At 50.1% G+C, this 24,461-nt stretch overlaps 1 protein-coding gene across 2 annotated transcripts; it reads right to left on the bottom strand.

Annotated features, from left to right (window-relative positions):
- Window positions 1-2,455: 2,455 nt before the first annotated feature.
- Window positions 2,456-24,305, bottom strand: ORAI2 (ORAI calcium release-activated calcium modulator 2). 2 transcript variants are annotated; one of them, XM_036278622.1, is made up of 5 exons: window positions 24,200-24,305; window positions 15,941-16,088; window positions 15,489-15,646; window positions 10,185-10,422; window positions 2,456-5,050 (listed from the first exon to the last, which is right to left on the bottom strand). In XM_036278622.1, exons 4-5 carry the CDS (start codon window positions 10,407-10,409, stop codon window positions 4,511-4,513), a joined length of 765 nt encoding a protein of 254 aa, XP_036134515.1. In that variant the 5' UTR covers window positions 10,410-10,422; window positions 15,489-15,646; window positions 15,941-16,088; window positions 24,200-24,305; the 3' UTR covers window positions 2,456-4,510. The 2 variants fall into 2 exon arrangements, with proteins under 2 accessions (XP_036134515.1, XP_036134516.1); XM_036278623.1 differs by lacking the exons at window positions 15,489-15,646; window positions 15,941-16,088; window positions 24,200-24,305 and adding an exon at window positions 14,415-14,529.
- Between the last annotated feature and the right edge of the window lie 156 nt (window positions 24,306-24,461).

Here is a 24,461-nt window from a genome sequence, read left to right as displayed (position 1 = left end):
CTGAGCATTTAGGTACGAGCCTGGCTGGGTTCCAGCCAATCTCGCTGCATCTGAGCAGCCAAGCAGGCATGCAGGCATGGTGGTCTGCACCATGTGGGGAGCCTCTGCCCTGAGAGGCTGGGCCTTAGAGCAACACCCCCCTCACGGGGTGGAGCCTGCAAAGTACTCTGCCAATTAAGGTGGGAATGGATGTTTGGGAAATGCTGCACCCCATGATGTCAGGGAGGCCTATTAAGGCTGGGGAGTCACTCAGCAGAGAAGCCTATTATTTCTCCTGGAATCTCCTAGTGCTTGCCAGATGTTTGATGTTTGGCCTTTCCTACAGTCCTGCAGAGCACATTTTAGGAAATACTCCACACATGGTGAAGCTGGCGATCTGAGTCTGTCCTTGAAGCTGCTATATGAAGACCGTCAGGCCCCAGGTGCCCACTGCCTCACCTAAGCCACCCAACTGGGGTGGTGCTGGGGTCCGGCCAGGCTGGGGTGCTTCCTCCAGAGCTGCTCCTGGGCACCACTGTAGCGGCTATCCTGTATATTTCTGAAGGGCTGATCCCAGCAGCCAGAGCCTGGGGTACAACGTCTGCTCAACCCCCGTATTTTAGGTAGCTTTCCTGCTTCCCTTAAGCACCAGACGTTTGTGCTAATGCTCTTTTAGTCTCAGACTAGGTGAAGGCAGGAGCCTATGGGAACATATGAATATGGAAGCATCCAGTCCAAGGGTGGTTCCTGCAGCGTCCTCTTCCAGAATAAGTTGGGGAGAGTCTACTGACACTCCTCAGCCTGCGCTGCTTTGGAAAGATATTGAAGAAATGGGGCCGGTTATTTGTTCACAGGGTGGGGTAGTGAGGCCCAGGTTGGACTGAGCTCAGTCCAGGGAGGACCTTTGGGGTTATTTCGGCTGAGACTTGTGTAGAAACTGCCTGTACTGTGTCCCCAGCACCCTGTGGGTTCAGTAGGGGCTGGAAAGGATTCAGCATGTTTTAAATGGGCCTAGAGCAGAGCTGGGCTTAGTCCTGTCACATATCACCCTGCTGGGCCCTGCACCCTACCCCTCAACCTTCTGGAAGCATCTGAATCAGGAATCAGTCCTCTCTCAGCAGGTCAGCAGGACGGTTAGTGGCCTAGCTACAGGCTTCGAGGCTCACAGAGCCAGTTTGCTGGCCTGGAGCTCTGTCCTGAGCCCAAGCCTTTGGTGCCCCAGCGCCTGAGGAGTCCTCCCTCTGGCCTGCAGAGGCAGTCTGGCCCCCTGTATTCGCAGAACTTGTCCATATAGTGGAGCCAGCTGCTTTGCACACCTAATTCCTAGGAGCCTCTGGCTTGAAGTGCCAGAAAATTAGTAATGGACAGAAATTCTTTCCTAGAAGGAGGCCTCTAAGGTGACTGTTATAAAACAGAAAATCTGAGAGCTTCCTCATGAGTGCCACCAGGCCAAGGGAGGGTTCTGCATTACTGCTGCCCAGCTGGACACCTGGCCAGAGCCCAGAGCCACAGGTTCCCAGGGTTGGGAAAAGCCTGGTGGGACCAGAGCTTCAGTAGCACCTCTTCTGGAGAACTTCAAGCTGACCCTGTCCAGATGGCGCTATTGGCACTCAGCTGTAGTTGGGGCTACCCCTTGCTGTGTTTCTGGAAAGAGCCCTGCTTGGGAAGGGAAGATGCAGACAGAGGGGCCCCACTTGGCTGGAGCCTCATGGTATATCTGGGTCCGAGTGCCCTGTGCTGTCTATTCCAGAGAAGTCCCTCACCTGGGAAGCCTATTAGGACACTGGCTGGTGACCAGCAAATAGGAGGCAGGTGGGGCTTGAGGATCCAGACACCAGGGAAGGACCAGGGGCTATCCATGGCATTCCACCAAAAACAAAAAGAGCAATGCATAGTTTGTTTATTCAGTTCAATCCAAGGCAACTTTTAAAAATCCATACACAGGACAGTGGTTCTGCACACCATGTGTAATCAACAGTGTCATGCATAATGAACTAATCAGCACAAGACAGGTAAAGACTGCAGATGAACCTCCACCCACTCAGGCTTCTGCGGTTTTACCCTCCAAAGACCTTCCTAGAAGACACTAAAATACGTTCTGCCCTCAGTTTCTAAAATAGAAACACAAGCTTTGAAACTTCTGGTCAGGTACTAAATGGAGACTGTGTTCACTTTGGAACAGGCCTCAAGTATTTGCAGGCATTTGTTTTATGAGCACCAGGAAGGCTCTGCTTGGAGGGAAATAGGGCAAGCCCACACTGGCCCTTGGGTGGCCCATGGCATCTCACCACGGAGAGGCCCCTGCACTGGGATACTCCACAATCACGTTAAACCTCCGGAATCCAAATTTCTAGCCTGTAATTTGCCATCTCCTCCCCTAAACTGACCTGCTGAGTTGTTCCTGCAGCTCCAACTAGCAGCTTACCCTCCACCTTCTGACAAGCTCCAGGGCTACCCTGAGGTTGTCAGCCCCCACCCCACCCCACCCATCACAAGTCCCCAGACTTGCTGTCATCTCTTCCCACAGAACTTCTTTGCCTCCTGTCTCTAGAAAGTCTGGAGCTAGGAAAGCACTCTGGATGACAGAACAAGAAATTACAAGAACGTCCCTCTCCCAGTGTTTAAACATGGTATGTGGCATCTTTCCTCTTCATGTGGCACTGTCATTGGGCACCTCACATCTCACCCTGTTGTGGCCAAGCCCAAAGCTCTGCCCATGGATCAGGCATAATGGGCCCCCACTGGCACTGGGGGTGTCCTTTCCAGTGTGGGGAGCATGGCACTCCATGGGTCTGGCACACTTGGGGTAGAGGTTCCAGTACGGCCCCTCAGAAGGCTCAGGCCAGAGTAAGTGCTTGCTGCCTGCTTCCAGCCGTGGGGAAGAGCCAGCTCGTTTGGTCACTGCAGGACACAAAGTGATGCTGACATTCTTTTGCAAAGCAAAGCAAACACATTAAACCAGATAAGCCTTTTCAACAAGGCTGTGGGAGAGGAAAACATGCACTAGAGAGCACGCAAGTCACGACAGATGTCTGCAGAAGGTGCAAGGGGCACGCCCTTTAGCAGACGCCAGGGCGCTTCTCTGGCCTGGCGGGACACCATGTCCAGACTCCCCGCAAGTGTGAGCATTTCAGAGTTATAGGTTAAGGTTCATGTTCGCAACAGTAGGTCATATTCCCAGAAACAGCCAGGGTTTTTGGACACAGGCAACCCAGACCCCACAGAGAGATTAAGCTGTTGATAGATATGCCATCAGAGCATGAAGTCCAATGAGGATTTGTGAAAACAAACAAAATGGCCCCCTTCAGGTGGCTGCCGGCCAATGTGGTACAGCGTGCTCACATGTAAGCTGAGCTGTGGCCTGTATGCGGGCAGCCCAAAACACGAGCAGGACAACCAGCCGCCATCGGTGAAGACACCAGAGCCCATGCTCTGCACCGCAGTAAATGTGGGAGCGGGGCCCTGGAGCAGCTGAGGAGCCTGGGGGTCCAGGAGGGAGCAGTATGTGGGGTCATGTCTTCTCTGCAGTTGTTCCATGTCATGAGCAAGACCCACATTTGGCCAGAGCTGGCCCCTGGTGCCACCACCCACAGACCACCCAGGCCAATGGTCTTGTCTAGATAGGAAGTCCCCAAGCTGCCCCTTCCACTGCCTGGCACCACTGGCAGCAGGAAATGGGCAGGCTCTGCCACCTGAGCAAGGTCCCCGGCCTTCTGTGGCCAAGAGAGGCCTCTAGACTCTGGGCCCTTCCCAACCTGGTGGCCTTGCTGGGTCAATGTGGCCAGGGTTCCAGGCTGGCTGGGAAGAAAGAATTTGAGCCAGTGTGCTTGGAGTACCCCTTAGTTAACAGCCTCCTCAAGTGGGCTGCTCCCAGACATGCCTCCCCGACCCTGCCAGGCCTCCAGCCTTGGAAATCTCCCCCAGGCCCTGCCAAGTCTGCCACCTCCTGGAGTACTCACCACACTTGCTGGACTGACGTGTGCCCCAGGCTCCTGTCTGCCCACATGCCAGGCCACCCAGCTCCCTCCAGAGCAGGGGAGGGAAGCACCAGGCCCACCTGTAATCCTGTGCCCACCTAATCACCACAGTCCCCACCTAACACAGCAGGCTGGTACTATCAGATGTGCCACCAAGCTGCCATGCAGCCCACCTGAGCTGTCATGGGGCAGTCCTCTGAACTCAGCCCTACCCTGACTCTCTGGGCCTCCATCAGGCTCCCCGTCTGCTGGCCGCTAGTTCCACATCGCTGGGATGGCCACAGTGCTGAAGCCTTGCCTCCCGTCTCAGGATTTCCCAGGACCAAGGGCTCAGCTCTTCTTTGCCCTCAGCTCTTAGCAATGGAGTTTCCCATGGAAGAATTTCCATTTTCTGAGGGAAAATGATCCAGGTTTTACAGCATTAAGACAGGAGTAAAACTTTGGTCTTGAACTATCTGGCAGTGTCTAGACAGCCTCATGGCAATTTACATTTTTGAAATTCCCTCAAAAGCAGGCCGTTTCTGTTGGCTCCCAGCCCCTGGGGAACTGCATCCTTACACAACCTGCAGGCTGCGCTCGTGCCCGTCCAGCTGCACCTTGAGCTTGTGTAGCTCCTCAATCTCGCGGTTGTGCCGCTCAGTTTTGTGGCGCACCAGCGAGCGGTAGAAGTGGATGGTGAAGACCACAAAGATAAGACCCACGGGCACCATGATGATGGTGGACACGAGGGCGGCCTGCCAGCCCGTGTGGCCACCAGGGCCGGGTGCAGGACCGGGCTGGGGGCGTGCGTCCACAGGCAGGAACTTAATCCAGCAGAGCAGCACGACCTCAGCCAGGAAGAGCAGGATGCCGAGCACGGTGGAAAAGCCCCAGGCCAGCTCGATGTAGGGGTGCATGCGCTCATGCGGAGACTCGCTGATGGAGTTGAGATTGTGGATGTTGCTCACGGCCTCCACGTTGGGCAGGATGCACGTGCTGATGAGTAGGGCAAAGAGGTGCACCGCCACCAGCACCGTTGTGCAGGCACTGAAGGCGATGAGCAGGGGCGGTGGGTACTGGTACTGTGTCTCCAGCTGCACCTCCACCATGGCCACCTGCAAGGCAGAGCAGGTGCTGCTGGGCTGGGCAACCACCTTCCAGGCCCTTGCAGAGCACAGGACACCCTCCTCACTGCTCAACTATTTTGAACTTTACTTTTTTCTGATTAGCTAAAGAATATCTCACTGAGCACAGGGTGAGGCAGGGTCACCCTCTGGGTGCCCTTCCAGACACAGAATGTAGGATGTATCTGAGGTGCCAAGCTACGAGCCAGGGCAGAGGCCACACTTCCCTGGAAACATGTGGCTTTGCTGTTGATATCAGAACCAGGATGCAGTGTGGCTTAGCTGCAAAAAAAACCACCCACCCTGTTGTTTTAAAAAAAAACAAAAAACCACCTGGCTGGTGTGCTCAGTGGATTGAGCATCATCCCAAGGACTGAGAGGTCCTGGTTTGATTCCCAGTCAGGGCACATGCCTGGGATGCGGGCTCGATCCCCCATGAGGGGGTGTGCAGGAGGCAGCTGATCAATATTTCTCACATCGATGTTTCTCTCTCCCTTCCTCTCTCTCTATAAAATCAATAAAAATATTTTTTTAAAATAAAAATTAAATAAATAAAAACTGACCTTTCAAAAGGTAAAAAAAAGTAAAAACAGTGGCTCTTGATGGTGCCGACTCAGAGCTGCAAACCCAGACAGCCTCACACAGACCACCGGGTGCATCTCTCAGCTGATGCCAAAAGCCAGAGAGAAACCTGCACATATATCTGAAGGCCAGGAATGGTGATGGACATGAGGACCATGGCCAGGAGGGGACGCGATGGGAAGGGGCCTGGGCTGGGAAGAGTGAGCTCCAATCATCAACCATAGTCAGGGGATCCCAACAGGTAACTTCTAAAAATGATAAACCAAGAAACAGCAGTCTCCAAATGCCATTTGGAAGTATGGAGACTGAGAAGGCTGCGAGAGGCTGCCCCGGGGAGTGGGGAATATGAGTGCTGGGGTTGTAAGCCTTTCCGCAGTACAGCTGACCCTTGAGCAGCACGGGAGTGTAAACGGACTCATGTAGTTCAGACCCGTTTTCAAGTGTCTACTGTACTTAATTTGTAAACGCTGCACATGTAATAACTGATAAAGATGATTTTTTAAACAAAAAGGAAAAAAACACAAAGGGAACCAGAAGAAGCCCCAGCTTATCTCTGTACCAGTGAATGCCTATAGCCATTTAGGCAGCATCTCACTCCAGGCCCTAAAGGGCTTTCAAACTACAGACTGAGCAACATGCTCCTGCCTCTGCCAGGTCAGACCCCGTCCATTCAGAATAGCTCCCTCCGAGACCCACACCCTACCACGCTATCACCCCAGCACTCAGCACTATGGACCTCCCCAGTGGAGGGTTTAGTACAGGCCCAGCAAGGACTCAAGCTCACCAAGGGCCTTCTCCCAGGCACCTGAAGGTAAGAAACCAGACCAGGAAGGGGGTGGGAGGCAGAAGGAGAGAAGCAAGAGGAAGGATTTTCCATCCACTATTTGCCTCCTGGATGTAAGTCAGCCCTGTTTTTAAAAATTAACAAGAAAGCCCTGGCTGGGTAGCTCAGTCGGTTAGAGGGTTGTCCTGATATGCCACGGTTGTGGGTTCAACCACAGCTCAGGGCACATACAACAATCAACCAATGAATGCATAAATGAGTAGAACAACAAACTGATGTTTCTCTCTCAAAATCAAGAAATACATTTTTTTTAAAGTTAAAGAATTCACAAGTTCTAGCAACCACCACCTCTTAGAGTGAGCACCTCATCCCCTCAGTGGAGATGGAACATTTGAGAGTTAAAAAGAAGATACAGCCCTAGCTGGTTTGGCTCAGCGGTCAAAGCATTGGGCAATGGACCAGAGAGTCCCAGGTTCGGTTCCCACTCAGGGCACATACTTTGGTTGCAATTTGTCCCCGGCCCCGGATGGGGTTGTGTGGGTGGCAACCACTCGATGTGTGTGTGTCTCTCTCTCCCTCCTGCTCTATCTGAAGATAAATGCAAAAATGTCCTCGGGTGAGGATTAAGAAAAAAAAGATACAGCAGTTCTAGTGGACCATACCTGAACAGAAATTCAGTAGTGAATATTGTTCCAAAAAGATAGTAGCCAGCCCAGCTGGTGTGGCTCAGTGGCTGAGTGTCGACACATGCACCAAGTGCTCGCCGGATTGATTCAGGTTGTGGGCCAAGTCCCCAGTGGGGGCCATGCAGGAGGCGGCCAATGGATGTGTCTCTCTCACATCAATGTTTCTCTCTCTCTCTCTCCACCCCCCTCTCCCTCTCTTCCACTCTAAAAAAAATAAAATCAATAAAGAAAAAATATATATAGTAGCCAATGACAGGAGTTGAGGGAGTGGTCTTTTCTCAGTGTCCCTGGGGCCTGGGTAGGCTCTGGCCCAACAAAAGGATGTTGTAAACCACAGAGGGCACAGAGATGAGAAACGAAGATAATTAAAAGGCCTACAAAGGAAGCAGTTTTATTCTGCCTCAAGAGGAGAAAAAGCCAAAAGGCTATTTTTCATTTTGTTTATGTAAAGATTTTAAGAGGGGGTCTCAGATCACTGGTTCTCTGTTAGAAGAAGAATAAACATGAAGAAATAAGCTTAAGGTTGGGCATAACTGCGTATTGTTGGACAAAGGAAAAATTTTGCAATTCTAAAAGAGAATACATAGGATGAAGAGGACTCCACCTAGCAAACTGCCTATTTTCATTTCCCATGAGCTTATTTGGCTATGGTTTTCATGGCCAAATGCTATCTGGTGATCTGTATCCCTTGCTTCTTTTTCCCAAGCTGCTCCAGTCTAAACAGTTAACCTGATTTACTGGTGGTCTATTAATCTAATCAAGCGACAAGCTGCGCCTGCTTTCCCCACGCGGGACTTGCTCCATGCTGTTTCACCACTGTGGTGGAATCTCTGGTGCATGCATGGTAGGGTGGGGCAGCCTTCCTGAGAGAGACCTTCTAGAAGAGAAGGCAAAGGCACTGTGTGGCTTCTAAAATGTATTTCCCGGCTGCTTAATGAAGCACTTGCTGGTACACAGGAGATACTCCATAAATGCTGAAGAAATTAATTACTACTGGGAAGTATGACCGCCATTGCCAAGCTAAGGACAGAGAGCACTCTGGGGTCCACATCTGGGATCCTTGTCACTCAGAGGTCACTACTCTCATTCTAAGACCACTGCATACCTGTGAAGGCCTGTCAGTATGTCTCAAACTACTCCTCCAGAATTCACTCTGATAACTTTATTCAAGGGCTAGTTTTCAAATTTTGAATGAGTGGTTTTAAAGCCTTCAACTTGGACAACCATTTTGTTGGCTGGAAAACAAGGAAGCTGCCCTAAGTTTGGAAATCCAAATGTTTGGAAGGCCAGGGTCTAAACACACAGCTGCACACAGGAAGCAATTCCCAAGATCCAGGCCCCACACAGAAAGGAAACTCTCACTGCATTATGTCATTCAATACTTCCCAGAGTTTGTTTTGCAGTTAAAAAAGTTAGTGTAGCCCTGGTTGATTTGGCTCAGCAGTTAGAGCATCAGCCCAAGGACTGAAGAGTCAAGGGTTTGATTCCTGGTCAAGGGCTTGTACTTCGGTTGCCAGTTCAATCCCTGGCCGTGGTTGAGGTCATGCAAGAGGCAGCCAATCGATGTCTCTCTCACATCGATGTTTCTCTCTCTCCCTCCCTCCCACTCTATCTAAAAATCAATGGAAAAATATCCTTGGGTGAGGATTAAAATAAATAAGTATAGGCCAGCAAAATGTAATGCAATACTATATAATTCTGTGGTGTAGAAAACAAGCTCTAATTTTAATAGTGATGTTTATACTTCTCACACACATTCCTTAAAATTAAGCTTGTGAAAATTCTGTTTTTTTAATGTGATAGAAACCACAGGAAGAAAATATGAGCCAAAGTTGTGTACAATATGACTGTATACTTTTGTAATTATGTTTAAAAAAAAAAATGCAAGACCTAAATAAGCCTTTGCTTTAACTAGATCTAAACCCAAATTTATTGCCTCTCAGTTTGGTGACCTCTGCCCCACCCTGTATGAAGTCATGTCCTGACTGTGTAGGGTCTCATTTTTCCAAGGGTGGCCCTACCGATGACCAAGGAATGGCCACAGTGGCTTACTCTGATGGCTTTTTATTTTCTTTTTTTACTCTTAGGAGTGTTTTTTTTTTTCAAATGTTTTTATTGATTTTTTTAGGGAGGAAGGGAGAGATAGAAACATCAATGTGAGAAACATCAATTGGCTGCCTCCTGCACACCCCCTACTGGGGACCGAGCCAGCAACTGGGCATGTGCCCTGGGAAAAGAACTGGGACCTCTCAGTCCATGGGATGACGCTCAATCCGCTGAGCCACACCGGCTGGGTGACAACTTTTTATTTTCTGCACTACCAATTTGTCAAATGAGGCTCTGGACTATAGAAAAACAACTGTTTTTGCATTTAAAAGCCTGCTTCTGGCCCAGTAGGACCTCTGAGCGCACAACAGAAAGGTGGCCACAGCCCCAGAAATTCTAACATCTTAATCTCTAGAACAATTCCCAAGCAGGATGTAGGTTGAGGGCTTTGGAGTCAACAGTGCCCTCAGTGTTGCCGGAGATGGACTCTTGTCCTGGGGGATGACTCGAAAGGAAAGCCACAGGTGGGCAGCTGGGAGGAAGGCCAGAGGCTCTGCTTAGGTACCGCAAAGGCCACATTTGGGAGCATCTGCACCCAGGTTGGGCTACGCTGAGAAAACCCAAATCAATCCACAGTTCCTGCACAAATCCTTGAGATTTCCAAACTCTTGGGTGGTGCCTGAGATGGGTAGATGTGGGTATTTTTCTCCAGGAAACCCTGTACCCTGAAGCTATTTTAACTGCCACCATAACTTCCTTGCCAGGCAAATACTTCACGTGAAGGCCAGAGTGGCTCTTGCTGTGGGCTCTGAGGCTTGGGCGCTCTCCTGCATCCCCTGGCAACCCCTCTGGTTGACAGAGCAGTCACGGCCACCTTGGAGGAGATGGGACAGGGAAACTTCCTAATGCTCTATCCTGGCTGCCAGTAGGGCCCAGAGGGAGTGCTTTGCTCCCTGAAGCATCACAGGGTATGGATTAGCCACAGCCCATTTTGCAGGCTATGTTCCCACCAAGTGTTTGCACTCACCATGGCAAAGCCCGAGAGGAGAGCAGAGGTGCGGCTGGAGGCTTTCAGTTTGGCCCTGCTCAGGTACAGCTTCCTCCAGGAGAGGGCCTGCACGGAGTGGTGATTGGAGGTGACTAGTTCCAGGTAGCTGCGGCGGACCCAGTCCCGGTAATCCATGCCCTTGTGGCCGGGCTCAGAGCAGGCGGGGGTAGACGGGTCCACGGGCACATTGAGCTCAGCACTCATGATGGGAGCCAGGCTGAGGGCAAGAGAGAGACACACTCAGCCATCCCAAAGGGTTCCTTGGGCTGGAAAAGCCAGAATCCAACCCAGTTAATCTTCTCTGGGGCCCACTGTATACACCCTACCCTAGAGTCAGGAGGACCAGAGCGTGTGAATGCGGGGGGCCCTGGTCTCGATGCAGTCTCCACACTGGAACATGTGGACCATCTATAGGAGAGGAGGGTCAGGAGTACATTTCCAGAACCACCAGTGTCCAGTGTTCCTCCACAAAGCTATAATCTGGCCTCCCAGCCCCAGCTCAGAAGGGTTTCAGCTGAGTGTGGCTCTTAATTCACCCAAGAACACCTAAGACAATCCTCCAATTTGCACCTACCTTCAGGGAGTAGGGAGCTGTAGCATTTAGAAAGATCCTAAGACCTCAAATTGCCAAGTGTGGGTTTGACTCGACTGTGTGATGCTGAACATGACACCTGACCTTGCTGACCTCGCTCATCTTCAAATTAGGACATCCCCACCCTATAGGGCTCTTAAACAAGATAAAGGACCTGTACACTCAGAACTGCTTTTTTTTTAATCCTCACCTGAGGATATTTTTCTATTTATCTTCAGATAGAGTGGGAGAGAAAGAGAAACATCAACGTGAGAGGGACATATCGACTGGTTGCCTCCCGCACGACCCCAACCAGGGCCAGGGACAAACTGCAACCGAGGTACATGTCCTTGGCAGGAATCGAACCCATGACTCATTGGTCTGTAGGCTAATGCTCTACTGCTGAGACAAACCGGCCAGGGCTCAGAACTGCTTTTCAATATCCAGGTGTCAACCATGAAATACACCTTTCCAGGCAGCTGCTACTTTCTCAAATCCAACTTAAATTTTATTTTTATTTTATTTTTTTCTTTATAAACCCTCATGAGGAGGGCTAACTTTTATTTTATTTATTTATTAATTTTTTTGTGGTACGTGCCCCTAGCGGGAACCGAACCCAGGACTCTCTGGTCTGCAGGTCGACGCTCAACTGCTGAGCCAAACTGGCCAGGGCAAGAGGAGGGCTAACTTTTAATAGACTGCAGTGAGGGAGCTGCTCTGGTCATATATGAATGGTTTAGCACCAGGTTCCCCACAAACATGCAACGTGTGTGGTGTGATGAGGGAGAAGGTGGCCACCTTTCCCGCCATGCCCTATTTCCCGGAGGAGGGACTCTCCCCACGGACCCCACCTCCACGCGCAGTGGGGCGCCTGTGTGGTCGCTGGAGGACTGGCTATTGGAGGGCAACTGAGGCTTTTCAGAGCTGCCTATCACTCCGCCTGGTGGGATTCACTTAGAGAGGCACTGAGTCATAATCCCACAGATGGTAGTTTCATCCCACTGGCTCCTCAGCCAAGCACATATACCAAATGCCTGAACCTGAGGTTCCAACTCAAAATTTAATCAGCACGATTCACCAAAAAATAACTTGGTTTGTATACTTAAAGTACAGCCACATCCAGGCTGCAATGGAAACATTTAACAAAATGAAAAATTAAATCCACCAACTGACATGAGAATGTTTTACGAAGAAATGGAGACTAGAGACCCCTGGAGTTATCCCAGGTAAACACCTAGTGTGTCAATAACGTGGAATGAAGATCAGAAGGACTGATTTGTCGAGATTGTGAATTTAAACCCAAATCTCCACTAATCCAAATGGGGATTGGTGGTCTCATGTGGCCCAAGGGGCTGGCCTCTTTGGCAGCATGCTGGGATCAGCTCTAATTAATCTGCAGGGCAAGCTTCAAGGACACAGGCACCTCACAGCTCAGTTAGCATCAGATATTAACTTGTACATTTAGGCCCCAATAGGCCCCATGAAAAGCCTACTTAAAACTATTACAAACAGATCAGGGTTTCTGGATCCCAGGGAGCATGGCTGGGGATGGGTGGGTGGGGCCAGGGGTGTTTACCAGGGTCAGCAGCTGAGGAAATGACCCAAACCTGATCCACCCATGCCAACCTCTAAAAAGGTTCTATGGGAAGGTCCTGGAAGTTGGAAGAGCTCTGTTTTGGGGTTCCTTCCTCTCTGTTCACTGCCAGGCTATGGAGGCACAGCTTTTACTGGCCATAGGACCCAGGGGAACAGTTCTGTGCTCTTCTGTTTCTGCTAGGGATGTCAACTACTAGATTATTTCTAGGAATGCCTACTTGGAAGCCTTGGTCACTGCCCCCTTGCCCACATCTGTAGCCAGCGGCACTACTTTAAAGCACTTTAATAACTGGAAGGTCCCTTCCCTGAGGGAGAATTCAGAGGAATGTTGCTCATTAACCAATCCCTTGGTTAGCTCCAAATAATTGAGAATGGCATCATTTGGAAATGCACTTTTTCTTTAAATTTTCCATATGTAACAGAAGTGGGCCTACAGGTAAGATAAAGACAGTATACTGCATGTGGAGGGGTGAAAGGCACAACCTTTGTCCCCTCGGAGCATCTATCTCTCCATCCAGCATTACAGAGATGCTTACTGGGCCCTAAAGTAAGGCAGCATTTGGTATTTAGGCATCAAAGATGACAAAGGTGAAGATCCTGTGAGTTTCTGTGTCCAGTGGGGGAGCAGAAGGAAGTGATTCTCATCAGATGAGCTAAATGCTTTAGTGGAGGAGGTGTGAGGGCAGAGGAGGTGCTGACCGCTTCAGCTTTGGGCAGGGAAAAAGTCCCTTCTAGAGAATAAGGATAGAGGATAAGGACAGAGGTAGTGAAGGCAATATTAGCAAAGAGGGACTCTCCCTCAAAGACAAGATGCTGCCCATGTGGGAGGGTTCTGAGAGGCAGGGTAACATGGCAGGAAGTCTGGCTGGGGGGGGGGGGGGTCAAGGAAATGGGGGGAGGGGGGAGGAGGCAGGGGGTACTAGAGCCCTGGGCTGTCTAGGCAGTATGACTGCTGGGCTTTCTCTGGTAGTACATTGTGTGGATCATGGAAGAAGTTAACCTGGGGTCAGCCTGCTCTGTGTGCCCAATGAAATGGCAGAAGGGTCTGGTGGCCTCCAAAAACACAAAAATATGTATGAGGTAAAGAAAAGGGAAGCCCTGGGGCCATCAGTGAGCAGGGGCTGGGCTCAAGTTCCAGGGTGGAGATGGAAAGCTTTCGGGGCAGTGAGGTCTGACAGTGGCCTCCTGGAAGTGGCCAGGCAGTCCCAGCAGTCCTGTAAACATCCCCAGAGTGGCAGGGGAGGAAAGGAAGGGCTGTCTGTCTGCTTGGAGCCTGGGCACTGAAGATAGAGAAACCACTTCCTGCAAAGGGAGCATCCCAGACCTGATTCAAATTCATCCTCTCCCTGCCAGCCCCACTGTCCTCCCTCATGCCACACATCCCCTGCCCTAGAAGGGGCAGAGTCTGGTCCTCACGCTCAACTGGGGGGGAGGGGTAGTGAGGGGCAAGATGGAGCCCGACATTGCAGTCAGGTAGCAGAGGCTCCAAAGGATGCTGTTCTGGTGGAACCTTGAAGGGTTTTTGTTTGTTTCCACATAAGGAAAGTCAGAGAAAGGAGAGGTCTGGTATACTAACGGGGACTCTAGATTGAAGACCCTTCTTGGAAGGCCTGTTTCAAACACAACCAGAGGGTGGGTGTGGGGTTTGTCTGTTTCGACTTCGTTTAAGCATCTGGGGCTTGAGCAATGGCGAGTGCCCCGCAGAAACGTCTGTTTCTCATCCTCTCTGTCACACCCGTGCGGGTCTCCCAGAGGCGTCCATCTGCATCGCTGTCCTTCCCCCAGGGAAGCCCCAGAGGCCGCAAGACCCGGACTCCGCCCGCGCCCCCGACTTCCCGGTCCTCTGGGCGCCGCAACCCGCCCAGGGATCCCGCGGGGTTGGGGTCACCTGGTCGCCACCCTCCACCCCACAGCCGTCCCATCCTGAGCCTGCCCAGGAGAAAGCCCGTTCCCTCCCCTGCCGAGTCTCCCGGTACAATTTCGGTCTCGCAGACGGGCGGGACCCGGCTGCCTCCTCCAGACCCCCAGCGACGCGCACTCACCGAGCTGCTCTGCCCGGCCGGCCCGACTCCGGTTCGGCTCGGGTTCCGCTCCAGCTCGCTGTAGGCAGGGGCTCAGGCTTGGCCCTCTGGCCCCGTGGCCCGGCCAGGGCTCCGAGCGCGGTCCCCTCCCTCCTTCCGCAGGTCCGCTGGGGTCCCCCTCCGCTCCGCCTCCGCCTCTGCCTCCGCCCGTTGTCCCGCCCCCCGCCCGCCGCAGCCGCTGCCAGGGCAACGGCGCGCTACCGTCATGTGACCCGCCCTCGGGGGCGCGGCGGGCCACGTGACCCGGTGGGCCTGGAGGGGCGGGGCCCACGGCCCTTCCCTGGGGGTCCGAGGGAGTCCTGCGGGGTGGACCCTGTTCCTGCCCACGCACGAAAACCTTCACGGGTGCGCATCTCTCCTATGCCCTGGAGCACCTCGGGTAGCAGTGGGCAGGGATTGGTGCAGCCGGGGGAGCCGGAAGCCCGGGCATCCCACGCTCTCCCGCCCCGCGGCCAGCCGCGAGGCCGCCTGGAGCCCCAGTGACAGGGCGATAAGGCTGCGCTGTCTCAGCCTAGGTCTGGCCAGGAAGTCCAGGGCAAGGCGGGCCCTGCCCGACCCGACGTGTGGGTCTAAGCGCAGAATAGGACCACAGGGTTTCCAGGGTGGGTCTGGGAGGATGCCCAGGACCGATCATTGGCCTTATGGAGGGGTGGGGAGAGGCCTACAGGACGCACCCTGCAAAGAGAGGAAACAGGGATCCCGTTATCCGACTACAGGGCAGGCGGGAGTGAGGTGGGGAAAGTGGAGAAAACGAGTGGAAGGGCAGACTGGGAAGGGCCCAGGCAGCCACGCGCGTTTGCCCGGGTGGATGGTGCCAGGGCAGTTCGCGAGCTGGAGCTGTCAGGTGGTCACCCAAAGCGCAGCCCCCTCTCCCAGGCCCTAGGAAACCCGCCCGGGACCCAAGCCGGGTGCTGCACTCTCGGGATTCTAAACCTGGTGACCGCACGCGGAGCTTCTCAGACTGCAAGGCACCTGGTGAAAATGTCTCTGCGGTACCCTGGCCCCTTCCATCCGCTGCTGCAGGGAACCTCTCACCCGCAATGGTGAATTCTCCAACCGAGATACTCAAACAGGAATGATCTTTTCAGGAAGTACACGTGAATGATTCACTACGAGGCGGGATGCGTTCATAGCAAACTGCGGTGCCGTGCGGTGCCGTGCCAGACTGCCCCTCAGAGTCCTTCCTGCATGCCCTACATAGGATTTTTCCATCTGTCACACAGTACTGAACTGACACACTTATCCAAAAATTATACCTTTTGATCCAGGAGGGCACTTTCAAAACAGACTAAGCCAGTTCCCCCTACTGACCTAACAAAGGTTATAGGAAAATCCTGGGGTCTGATTACTGCCCCACCTCCATGGCTATATAGGAAAGGGATCATTTGAATTTCAGGGGGCAAAGTACTAAAAAAACCATACTGTGGCTTTCACAACTCAAAGCTCTTGATAAAATGACCTGCAAAAACAGGAAGAAAACCACTAACCTACAGAAGTTGTGTCATAGATGAGAATTCTTTCAGCAATGAAGTCATTTGCTTGTCGAGTTCTCAGCCTTGAAGCCTGAGTGCACATCCTTTAGTTTCCTATGCTAGTCAGCCATGCCTCCACCCTAAGCACATTTATTCAGCATGCCTGGACAAAAGCAAAATGTGTCATAATTACCAGTGCTTTTCAGAGCTACTTTCCTACCAAACACAGGTTTTCCCTGCCCCCCCATGAGGTTGAGGAAGATGAGGACACCATGTTGAAAGGAGATAGATCACAGTACTAATGACTGCAGGGCCCCCCCAGGCACCCAGGTATTTGAGTGGGAGTTACACAGGAGTTTGGAGGCTCAGGTAAAGGTCCACAAGTACTAGCTACCAGCATATGTCTAGGCTACAGTTTGGGGTATTTTCCTAATTGGTTGACTTTGACAAATTGCTTTCTCCCCCAAGGCCTAAGCTACCCCACATTTGAAAAAGACCAACCCTGCCTGGCTGGTGTGGCTCAGTTGATTGGGCTCGATCCTATGCACCATGAGGTTGCTGGTTCAATTCCCAGTCAGGGCACGTGCCCCGGTTGTGGGCTCAATTCCCAGTGAGGGGCATGCAGGAGGCAGCCAATCAATGTTTTTCTCTAAAATCAGTAACATATTTTAAAAGAAAGAAGAAGAAAAAAGACCAGTCCTTTGAGGCATATCCCTGAGGTCAATCATCTGCATCTTCCTCATCAACAGATGCCCCTCATTCAGTGAAGTCTGTGGTTCCTGCCTTCCTCTTCACCCCAGATCTTATCATCCAGCATGGCCACGCTGGTGTGAACAATGTATCCAAGTCCCCGACACATCAGTTGTCCCCTCAGCCATTCACAACTATGTCCTACCCCTTGTCATCACCCTCTGAAATTTTAAATTCAAATATCCCACCTCCTCACCCTTTATCACTTGGTTCTCAATCCACTGCCTCTTCCTGGACCCTGCTGAGACCCACCTTTCTCCCTTCCAGCCTCCCTTCCTCTTCAGCTGGCACCACCATCTTCTGCTTCATGCCAAACTTCGTAAGAGAGCTGTCATCACTTCCTTCATTTCCTCCTCAGCCTCCTCTGGTCCACTGACATGTTGCTACATCCCGAAGGTATTTTAGCCATTGCCTTTTCTGTCATTGCGTACCCCTCCCTTTACCTGGAAACTCTTTTTTGCTCCAGTGACCCCACCTGACTCTTTTTCCCCCTAAGCAGGCTGCTCCTCTGCTGTCTGTCCCCTAGGTGTGGGTGTTTCTCAGGACTGTCTGGGTCCCCCTCTCTATACTTCTTCCTGACTAGTCTCACCCACTCCCCTTGTTTCAGGAACCCGATGATTCCTAAATCATCACCTCCCGCCCAGATCTGTTTCCAGCCTGGCAGGGGGTGCCCCTAACTTCACAGGCCCACAGCCGAATTCCTCCTTTCCCTCTACTTGCTCTACCTCCTAGATCACCACCCAACCAGCTGGGTGACACTCTAGATCTGGTGTCATTCCTGATTCCTCCCCGCCCCATCAAGTGCTGTGAATTCTCCTGCCTAAATGCCTCTGGAATTTCCATTTCACCCTGTCCCCAGTGGCCTCTATATTAATTCAGGCCATCATCACCCCCCCCCCCCCCCCGTTTGCAGTATTATAAGAACTTCCTGCCTGTCCCCTTCCAATCTATTCTCCACACTGCCAAGTGAAAAATCCCTTCTCTCTCCCTATTCCACCTCCCAGCCCTTCAGTTCCCCTATGGTCTTGGATACACTTGGCCCCCTTAACATGATTTAGGGGCCATGGCAGAGCATCTGCTTCCTTCTCAGCTTGCTTCCTTAGCAGTGTGCGTGCTGGAGGCCTGTGTCACATGTCCACACAGCACCCTGTGCTAACCTGCATTGGCTTTCTGTCTTTGATCAGATCTGGAACTCCTTGAAGGCAAGGGCTACATCTTGCTCACCATCATTCCCAGTCTAGCAAAGGGCACTTAGGAATCCTTTAGATTTAGCACTTAGTTGGCGTTCAATAAACATTTGCTGCATTCTTGGAAGAAAATGGAATACTGCCTGGCTGGTGTGGTTCAGTGGTTGGGCATTGACCCATGCACCAAGAGGTCGCCGGTTCGATTCCCCGTCAGGGCACGTGCCCAGGTTGTGAGCCCAATCCCCTGTGGGGGGCATGCAGGAGGCAGCCAATCGATGTTCTATCTCATCGATGTTTCTATCTCTCTCTCCCTCTCCCTTCCTCTCTCTCTAAAGATCAATGAAGAAAAAAAATTAAAAAAAAAAAGAAATACTGCCGCACAGGACCTGCCCTAGGTTAATTTCTAAGGGTGTTTTCTTTATTGAGATATTAATATATGGTAATTGTAACCCACTTTAGTCAAGTATGCCTAATAGTAAACATAAATCAACATACAAAGGGGAGAAAACATGACTTTTTCCAGTGATAATTCCAAAGGAAACATATCCACGCAGCTCTCTTTCCATGTAGCCTGGAAACCAAGTTTAGTTATATTCCTATTTTTAAAAGTCAACAATGGAACATTACTCCCCTAAATCAACTCAATAATTTTTATTTTTTCCAAAACATAAATGTTTGAAGACGTGAATTTAAAATAGTAATAGTACTTAATATGCTGCAAACCAGTTTTTTCAAGGTATGGGGCGGGGGGATCTGTAGTGCAATTTCCTGAGTTACCCTTTTAAAAGGCTCATTTGGGGCCGGGATTGTGATGCGTTGGAGTCTCTAGGAGCATGGCAGGGAGTCTGGAGTTTTCCGGCAGGCTACTCGGCGGGCACTGCGGGCGCCACTAGCAGTCTTGTGAACACAACTGCACACATCTACTCGTAGCTTCTTCCTGCCACAGAAGCAGCTTTGCAGGCATGAACAGCTTACCCATTTGCTTTCAGTCACTGGGATTTGTCCCATCATCTGACATTTACTGAGCATCTATTATGTACCAAGTACTGTGCTTGGTACAGCAAAGAGCAGGATAAGCTAGTCCTTGCTCTCGTGGAGCTGAGATGAGTCTAGGGGTGTGTGTGTGTGGGTGCAGATAAGTAAACAAGTGAGGGTACTATAGAAGAAAATGAAATAGACAGTGGTGGTGGGTGGGTAGAAAGCTGAGGCCTGACATAAGAAAAAGAGGCAGAACAAGTACAGAGTTCCTGAGGCAGGAACAACTTCGATGTAGGGATGCTGGAAGCAAGAGTGAGGGTAACAGAGCACGAGAGAGGAGACAGGGCTGGAGAGCAGAGCCATGCAGCTATTTCAAGTGTGAGGGAAGCAATTAGGGACTTAGCACCGAGGGGTGACAAGATCTGATTTCTGATTTATTTAAAAAAAATTTTTTTTTTTCATCCTCACCTGAGGACATTTTTCCATTTTTTGTACAGATAGAGTGGGAGGGAGAGAGAGGAAGAGAGAGAGAGAGAGAGAGAAACATCGACGTGAAAGGGACCCATCGAGTGGCTGCCACCCGCACGACCAACCAGGGCCGGGGACAAACTGCAACCGAGGTACATGCTCTTAGCGGGAACCGAACCCGGGTCTCTCCGGACCGCAGGCCGACGCTTTAACCGCTGAGCCAAATCGGCCAGGGCTAAAAAAAAAAATTTTTTTAAATTGATTTGAGAGAGAGGAAGAAACATCGATGAGAAAGAACATCGATTGGCCACCTCCTGCATGCCCCCCACTGGGGATCGGGCCCACAACCTGGGCATGTGCCCTGACCAGGAATCGAACCTGTGACCTCTTGGTGCATGGGTCAATGTTCAACCACTGAGCCATGCCAGCTGGGCTGATTTCTGCTTTTAAAAACAGAAATTTAAAAATTGATTTCTTTCCCTAAAATCAATAAAGAAAAATTATTAAAATAAATATAAGCCCTGGCTGGTTTGGCTCAGCAGTTAGAGCGTCGGCCTGCGGTCCAGAGAGACCCAGGTTCGGTTCCCACTAAGGGCGCATACCTCGATTGCAGTCTGTCCCTGGCCCTGGTTGGTCGTGCGGGTGGCAGCCACTTGATGTGTCCCTTTCACGTCGATGTTTCTCTCTTCCTCTCTCTCCCTCCCACTCTGAACAAAAAATGGAAAAATGTCCTCAGGTGAGGATTAAAAATAATAAAAAATAAATAAATAAATGAACAAATCACTCTGGCTGCTGTGTGAAGAGACTTTTTGGGGTGGTGAGCATTAAGTAGAAAGAGGCCATGACATCCATTCAAGCTAGAGATGTTGGTGGTGTGGACTAGAGTGAACAAGATACAATGAGTGAGCAGACCCAGGACCTGCTGATGGATGGGTGTGGGGAAGGGATAAACAGAAACCAAGGATGACTCTTCCTCCTAGGCTGGGGACTCCAGCAACCACTTGGATGGTGGTACAATTTACCAAGATAGAAAAGGAGGAGGAATGTGCTTAGCAAGTGAAAAACATTTTTTTTCTTATAATTATAAGTGCAAGGTGCCCATCAGACATCCAAAGGAAGATTAGCAGGTGGATACAAGTCTGAGACTCCAAAGGGAATTTGAAGCCACAAACCCAGAAGGCATCAGTGAGGATGGTATTTAAAGCCACAGGCCAGATATGATCTCCAGGAGCCTGAATTTTGACAGACAACAGAAGACAGGGCTCTGGGTCACCCCAACACCTAGAGTGTGAGCGGAGAAGCAAGGGAAAGGCAGTACTGCCAAGAATGTGAAGAGGAGTTTGGAAAATTGTATAGATGGCCACCAAGGGGCTGGAGTTGGCAAGGCTAGGATTTCAGTGGCGTGATGGGGTTAAAATTTAAAGAGGGACGGCCCAGCTGGGGCAGCTCAGTGGTTGAGCATCAACCCATGCACCAAGAGGTTGCCGGTTCGATTCCTAGTCGGGGCACATGCCCAGGTTGTCGGCCAAATCCCCAGTGAGGGGCATGCAGCAGGCAGCCAATCGTTCACTCTCATCAATGTTTCTATCTCGCTCCCCCTCTCCCTAAAATCAATTAAGAAAAAAATAAAGAAAGAGGGACAAGGGAGAAAAGGTGGAAGTGAACAGAGAACTCTTGGGGCATGTGGCTGAGGAGAGAAACGGGTGGTTGTAGGTAGGACATGAAGACAAAGGCTTCTGTTTTGTTGTTTCGCCACAGAAGACCCCCAAGAGCCTTGCTGATGGGAGAGGCCAGCAATCCAGGAGAGTGGGGACGGGGCACTGCACTGTACCAGGAGAGAAAACCAGAAAACGTGCGTTTTAGAAATTGGGACGCGATTGTACTAGGGAAGATCTAAGGATAGGTGAGAAATGCTGGGTTCCTATGTGACATCTGTGGTCCTACATTCAAAGTGGGACTTAGCAGTCCAACTGCCTGATTCCCCAGGTGAAGTAAAGTACTGTTAGCACCAGGAATACAGCCATAAAGTACAATTCCTTGCTTTAGGAAAAACATCCTGTAATTCCAGGATGGCTCATGAATGTTGATTCACTCTCAAACACATACACACAACTGATTCTCATTATTCACTGAAGTTACATTCTATAAAATCACGGCAAATACTGAAGTAGCGAATAGCAAACCACTGTTGTTCAGGAAATAGAAGGTTGGGTTCTTGGGAACCTCTGGTCACATCAGCTGATTAACACATAACCTTGTTTTACGTGTGTTTTTGTTTGAAAACACCTTTGTCAATAAATATATATTATTCATTCATTAATATTGAAAACTCATATCCAATAGTGCCTGAATGAAGGTTATCTAAGGCTTATCACAGCCTTTTTGTGCTCAAGAACACTAGACGGCACTTCACTACATCTGGGGGCCATCTGAAACAGAAACCACCACCAATAAGCAAAAAACCTGCCATTAAATAGGTACATTTGAGCTGAAACAAGTAGGCAGGCACTGTCTTGTTAACTTCAGTTGGAAATGTATGCGTTAGGTAACTCAAATTTTTGCCACTTTGTGCATGCCTGCAAATCCACAAGTATTAATTTTGGGATTACAAATAAATTTTAGTGCATTCACAAACACAACTTGTGAAAAATGACCTATATTGAAAACTATGACATATTATTTTTTTTATTTTTTTTACTTTTTTTTTTTTAATCCTCACCCGAGGATATTTTTCCATTTTTTGTACAGATAGAATGGGAGGGAGAGAGAGGGAGAAACATCGACGTGAAGGGACACATCGAGTGGCTGCCACCCGCACAACCAACCAGGGCCGGGGACAAACTGCAACCGAGGTACGTGCCCTTAGCGGGAACCGAACCCTGGTCTCTCCGGACCGCAGGCCGACGCTCTAACCGCTGAGCCAAACTGGCCAGGGCAAAACTATGACATATTATACTGTAGTATGCACACACACAAATGCACCAGGGGCTTATTAAAGGAGGGGCTTGTAACTTACAGCCCCGGGGAATCCCTCCCCACCATGTCTGGGCTGTGCACAGCTTCTTCCCCAGAGCAGTACAGATGGATTCTGGAGTCTCACTATGTGGGCCCAAAGCCAGCTCTACCACTTGTTTGCTGGGTGACCTGCGTGTTTCCAGACCTCTGTGCTTATAAATCTTGTTTAGTAAATCTATATGGGACTTCTAAATTGAAGGACAAACAGTATCCTAATACAAATAACAAGGCCTGACACAGGGCTGCCGAGTGCTCAATACATCTGGTGAGTGAACGAATGAATACCTAACATCAGATAAATCAGAATTCTTGTACATGAGGTTTCCTGAGACAAGCAAGTTATATATACCTTTATTGTTTAATTTCTCCCCACCCACAAGCTAATCAATAAAAGCATTACTTAATGATTCTCCCCAGTCATGGCTTTTTTCTTGGGGCGGGGGGTGTCCTCTCAGTATCACCCACTCTCTTCTCACTGATAACATCTAATTGTTCCCCTTTCCCAAATAAACAGTACACTGTAGAAGAAAGACTTATACCTTAGGTCATTCAACCTAAGGCAAAAATGGCCCCTTAAAAACTGTCAGAAAACTGCTACAGGATGTTTCCTACCTAAACATCATCTTCTGAAACCTAACAAAGGTGTAAAACATAAACACCCGCTCGTATCCTATTTGTGTAGTCTCCCGCCCATCTGTCCAACACACATATCACCGAGCTCTTGGCCAGGTGCACCAGACAGAGGCAGGAAGTGACTCGCCCAGAATTCCCTGTCTCATCAGAGGCAGGATCAGCGCTCGAACCCAGACCTTTAGGCTCTGAGCTCTGGCACCCTCCACAGTCTTTAGTGAAAGACAACACCCACGAGATCCAGGCGAGACGCAGAGCAAGAGTTGTGACACACATTCTGGGGGGAGATAAGGAAACCAACAGATCAAAGACAGGAGAACAAAAAAACAAAACACAAAAAATAACCAGCCAGTCCCTGACCAAAGAGAAACATGGGTTTCAAAATGTACAGCCAGGGGGTGTGTGTTAATTTTTTAGGGTTGACTTTCCATTTCAGCTTCCTGGGAAAGAAAAATTCCTGTGAATCACTTAATAGTAACCAGACTTCGATGTATTGCAATAAAACAGGGAACTGTTTAAAAAAAAAAAAAAAAAAATCCTGTGCCTTGAACTGCTGAAAGGGCAGAAGTTACCACAAATAGCACCTGGCTCAGGGTGGGGCCAGGGAAATAACACTACAAAAGTGAAAGAAAAGTAAAACATTCACTCAAAACCATGATCCTTAATTCTATCAAATTCTACAAAAGCCACAAAATATTCTTAGAAACTTGGAGTTGGAAATAAATAATCCAAGAAGTGAGCAAAGACTCTAATTAGAAACCATCTCTGTCTTCCCCGTTGCTTGAAAGGTAACCTATTTTCTGTTTAGAATCCCCTGAAAATGCAGATTTGGCCATGTATCCCCCTTTCCAGTTTGGCTAGGATTCCCCATGCCCTCTACTCCGGTTCAGCCCAGGCTGGAGTTTCCCACCTGCTTCCTTACCTAGTCCCTAATTATCTTCCCTGGTTACATCCCACTTCTCCCTCTGCGTATACCCAAGGTTTTCTAAAACCCATTTGTGTCCTGGGAGCTGCTGGGCAGGAGCATGTGTTCTGAGGTGCAGTCTATACCCTCAGCTGAAGGAAATGGAGGTCAGGTGCCCTGCAGCACAAGTTAACTACAGAATGGAGGCCACTTCCCTCAATGAGTCTGGGAACAGGTCTGTGTGACAGGCCACATCTCTATCACCTCATTTTTATAGCCTTCCCTACAGCTTCAAAATTTCAGAGGTCCACACAAAACCTAGTTTTTCTGTTCTTTACTCACCACTGTTCAAATATGTGAGAACAGCAGGGGCAGGTTATACATTTCCCCCCTTCAGCAGAAACATTAATGAGCTCTGCTTGGCAGTGCCCTTGAGTGTCCATGAGACAGTCCTCTCTGTCCCATGGGCTCCGAGTCCTGCCTATTGGCAGGGCCATGAGCAGTCAGAATGGCTTCCCCCTTGCTTCTATCCAGCAAGGCCTTGAGAGAGAAACTGAGTTCAAACATTCTCCTTTCTCCTTGGGTCATGTGGAGAATTGTTTGA

The sequence above is a fragment of the Molossus molossus genome, unplaced genomic scaffold (assembly GCF_014108415.1).
Source record: "Molossus molossus isolate mMolMol1 unplaced genomic scaffold, mMolMol1.p scaffold_m16_p_3, whole genome shotgun sequence".
Classification (NCBI taxonomy): Eukaryota; Metazoa; Chordata; class Mammalia; order Chiroptera; family Molossidae; genus Molossus; species Molossus molossus.
The sequence above is the reverse complement of the archived record's forward strand: the minus strand, read 5'-3'. Positions and strand labels throughout refer to the sequence as shown.

Bases quoted from the DNA above. Each gene is read 5' to 3' on its own strand.
- ORAI2 (XM_036278622.1), bottom strand. From the start codon at position 10,409: ATGAGTGCTGAGCTCAATGTGCCCGTGGACCCGTCTACCCCCGCCTGC. The intron at 5,051-10,184 runs GTGAGTGCAAAC...TCTGCCTTGCAG, and splicing joins TCCTCTCGGGCTTTGCCATG to GTGGCCATGGTGGAGGTGCA.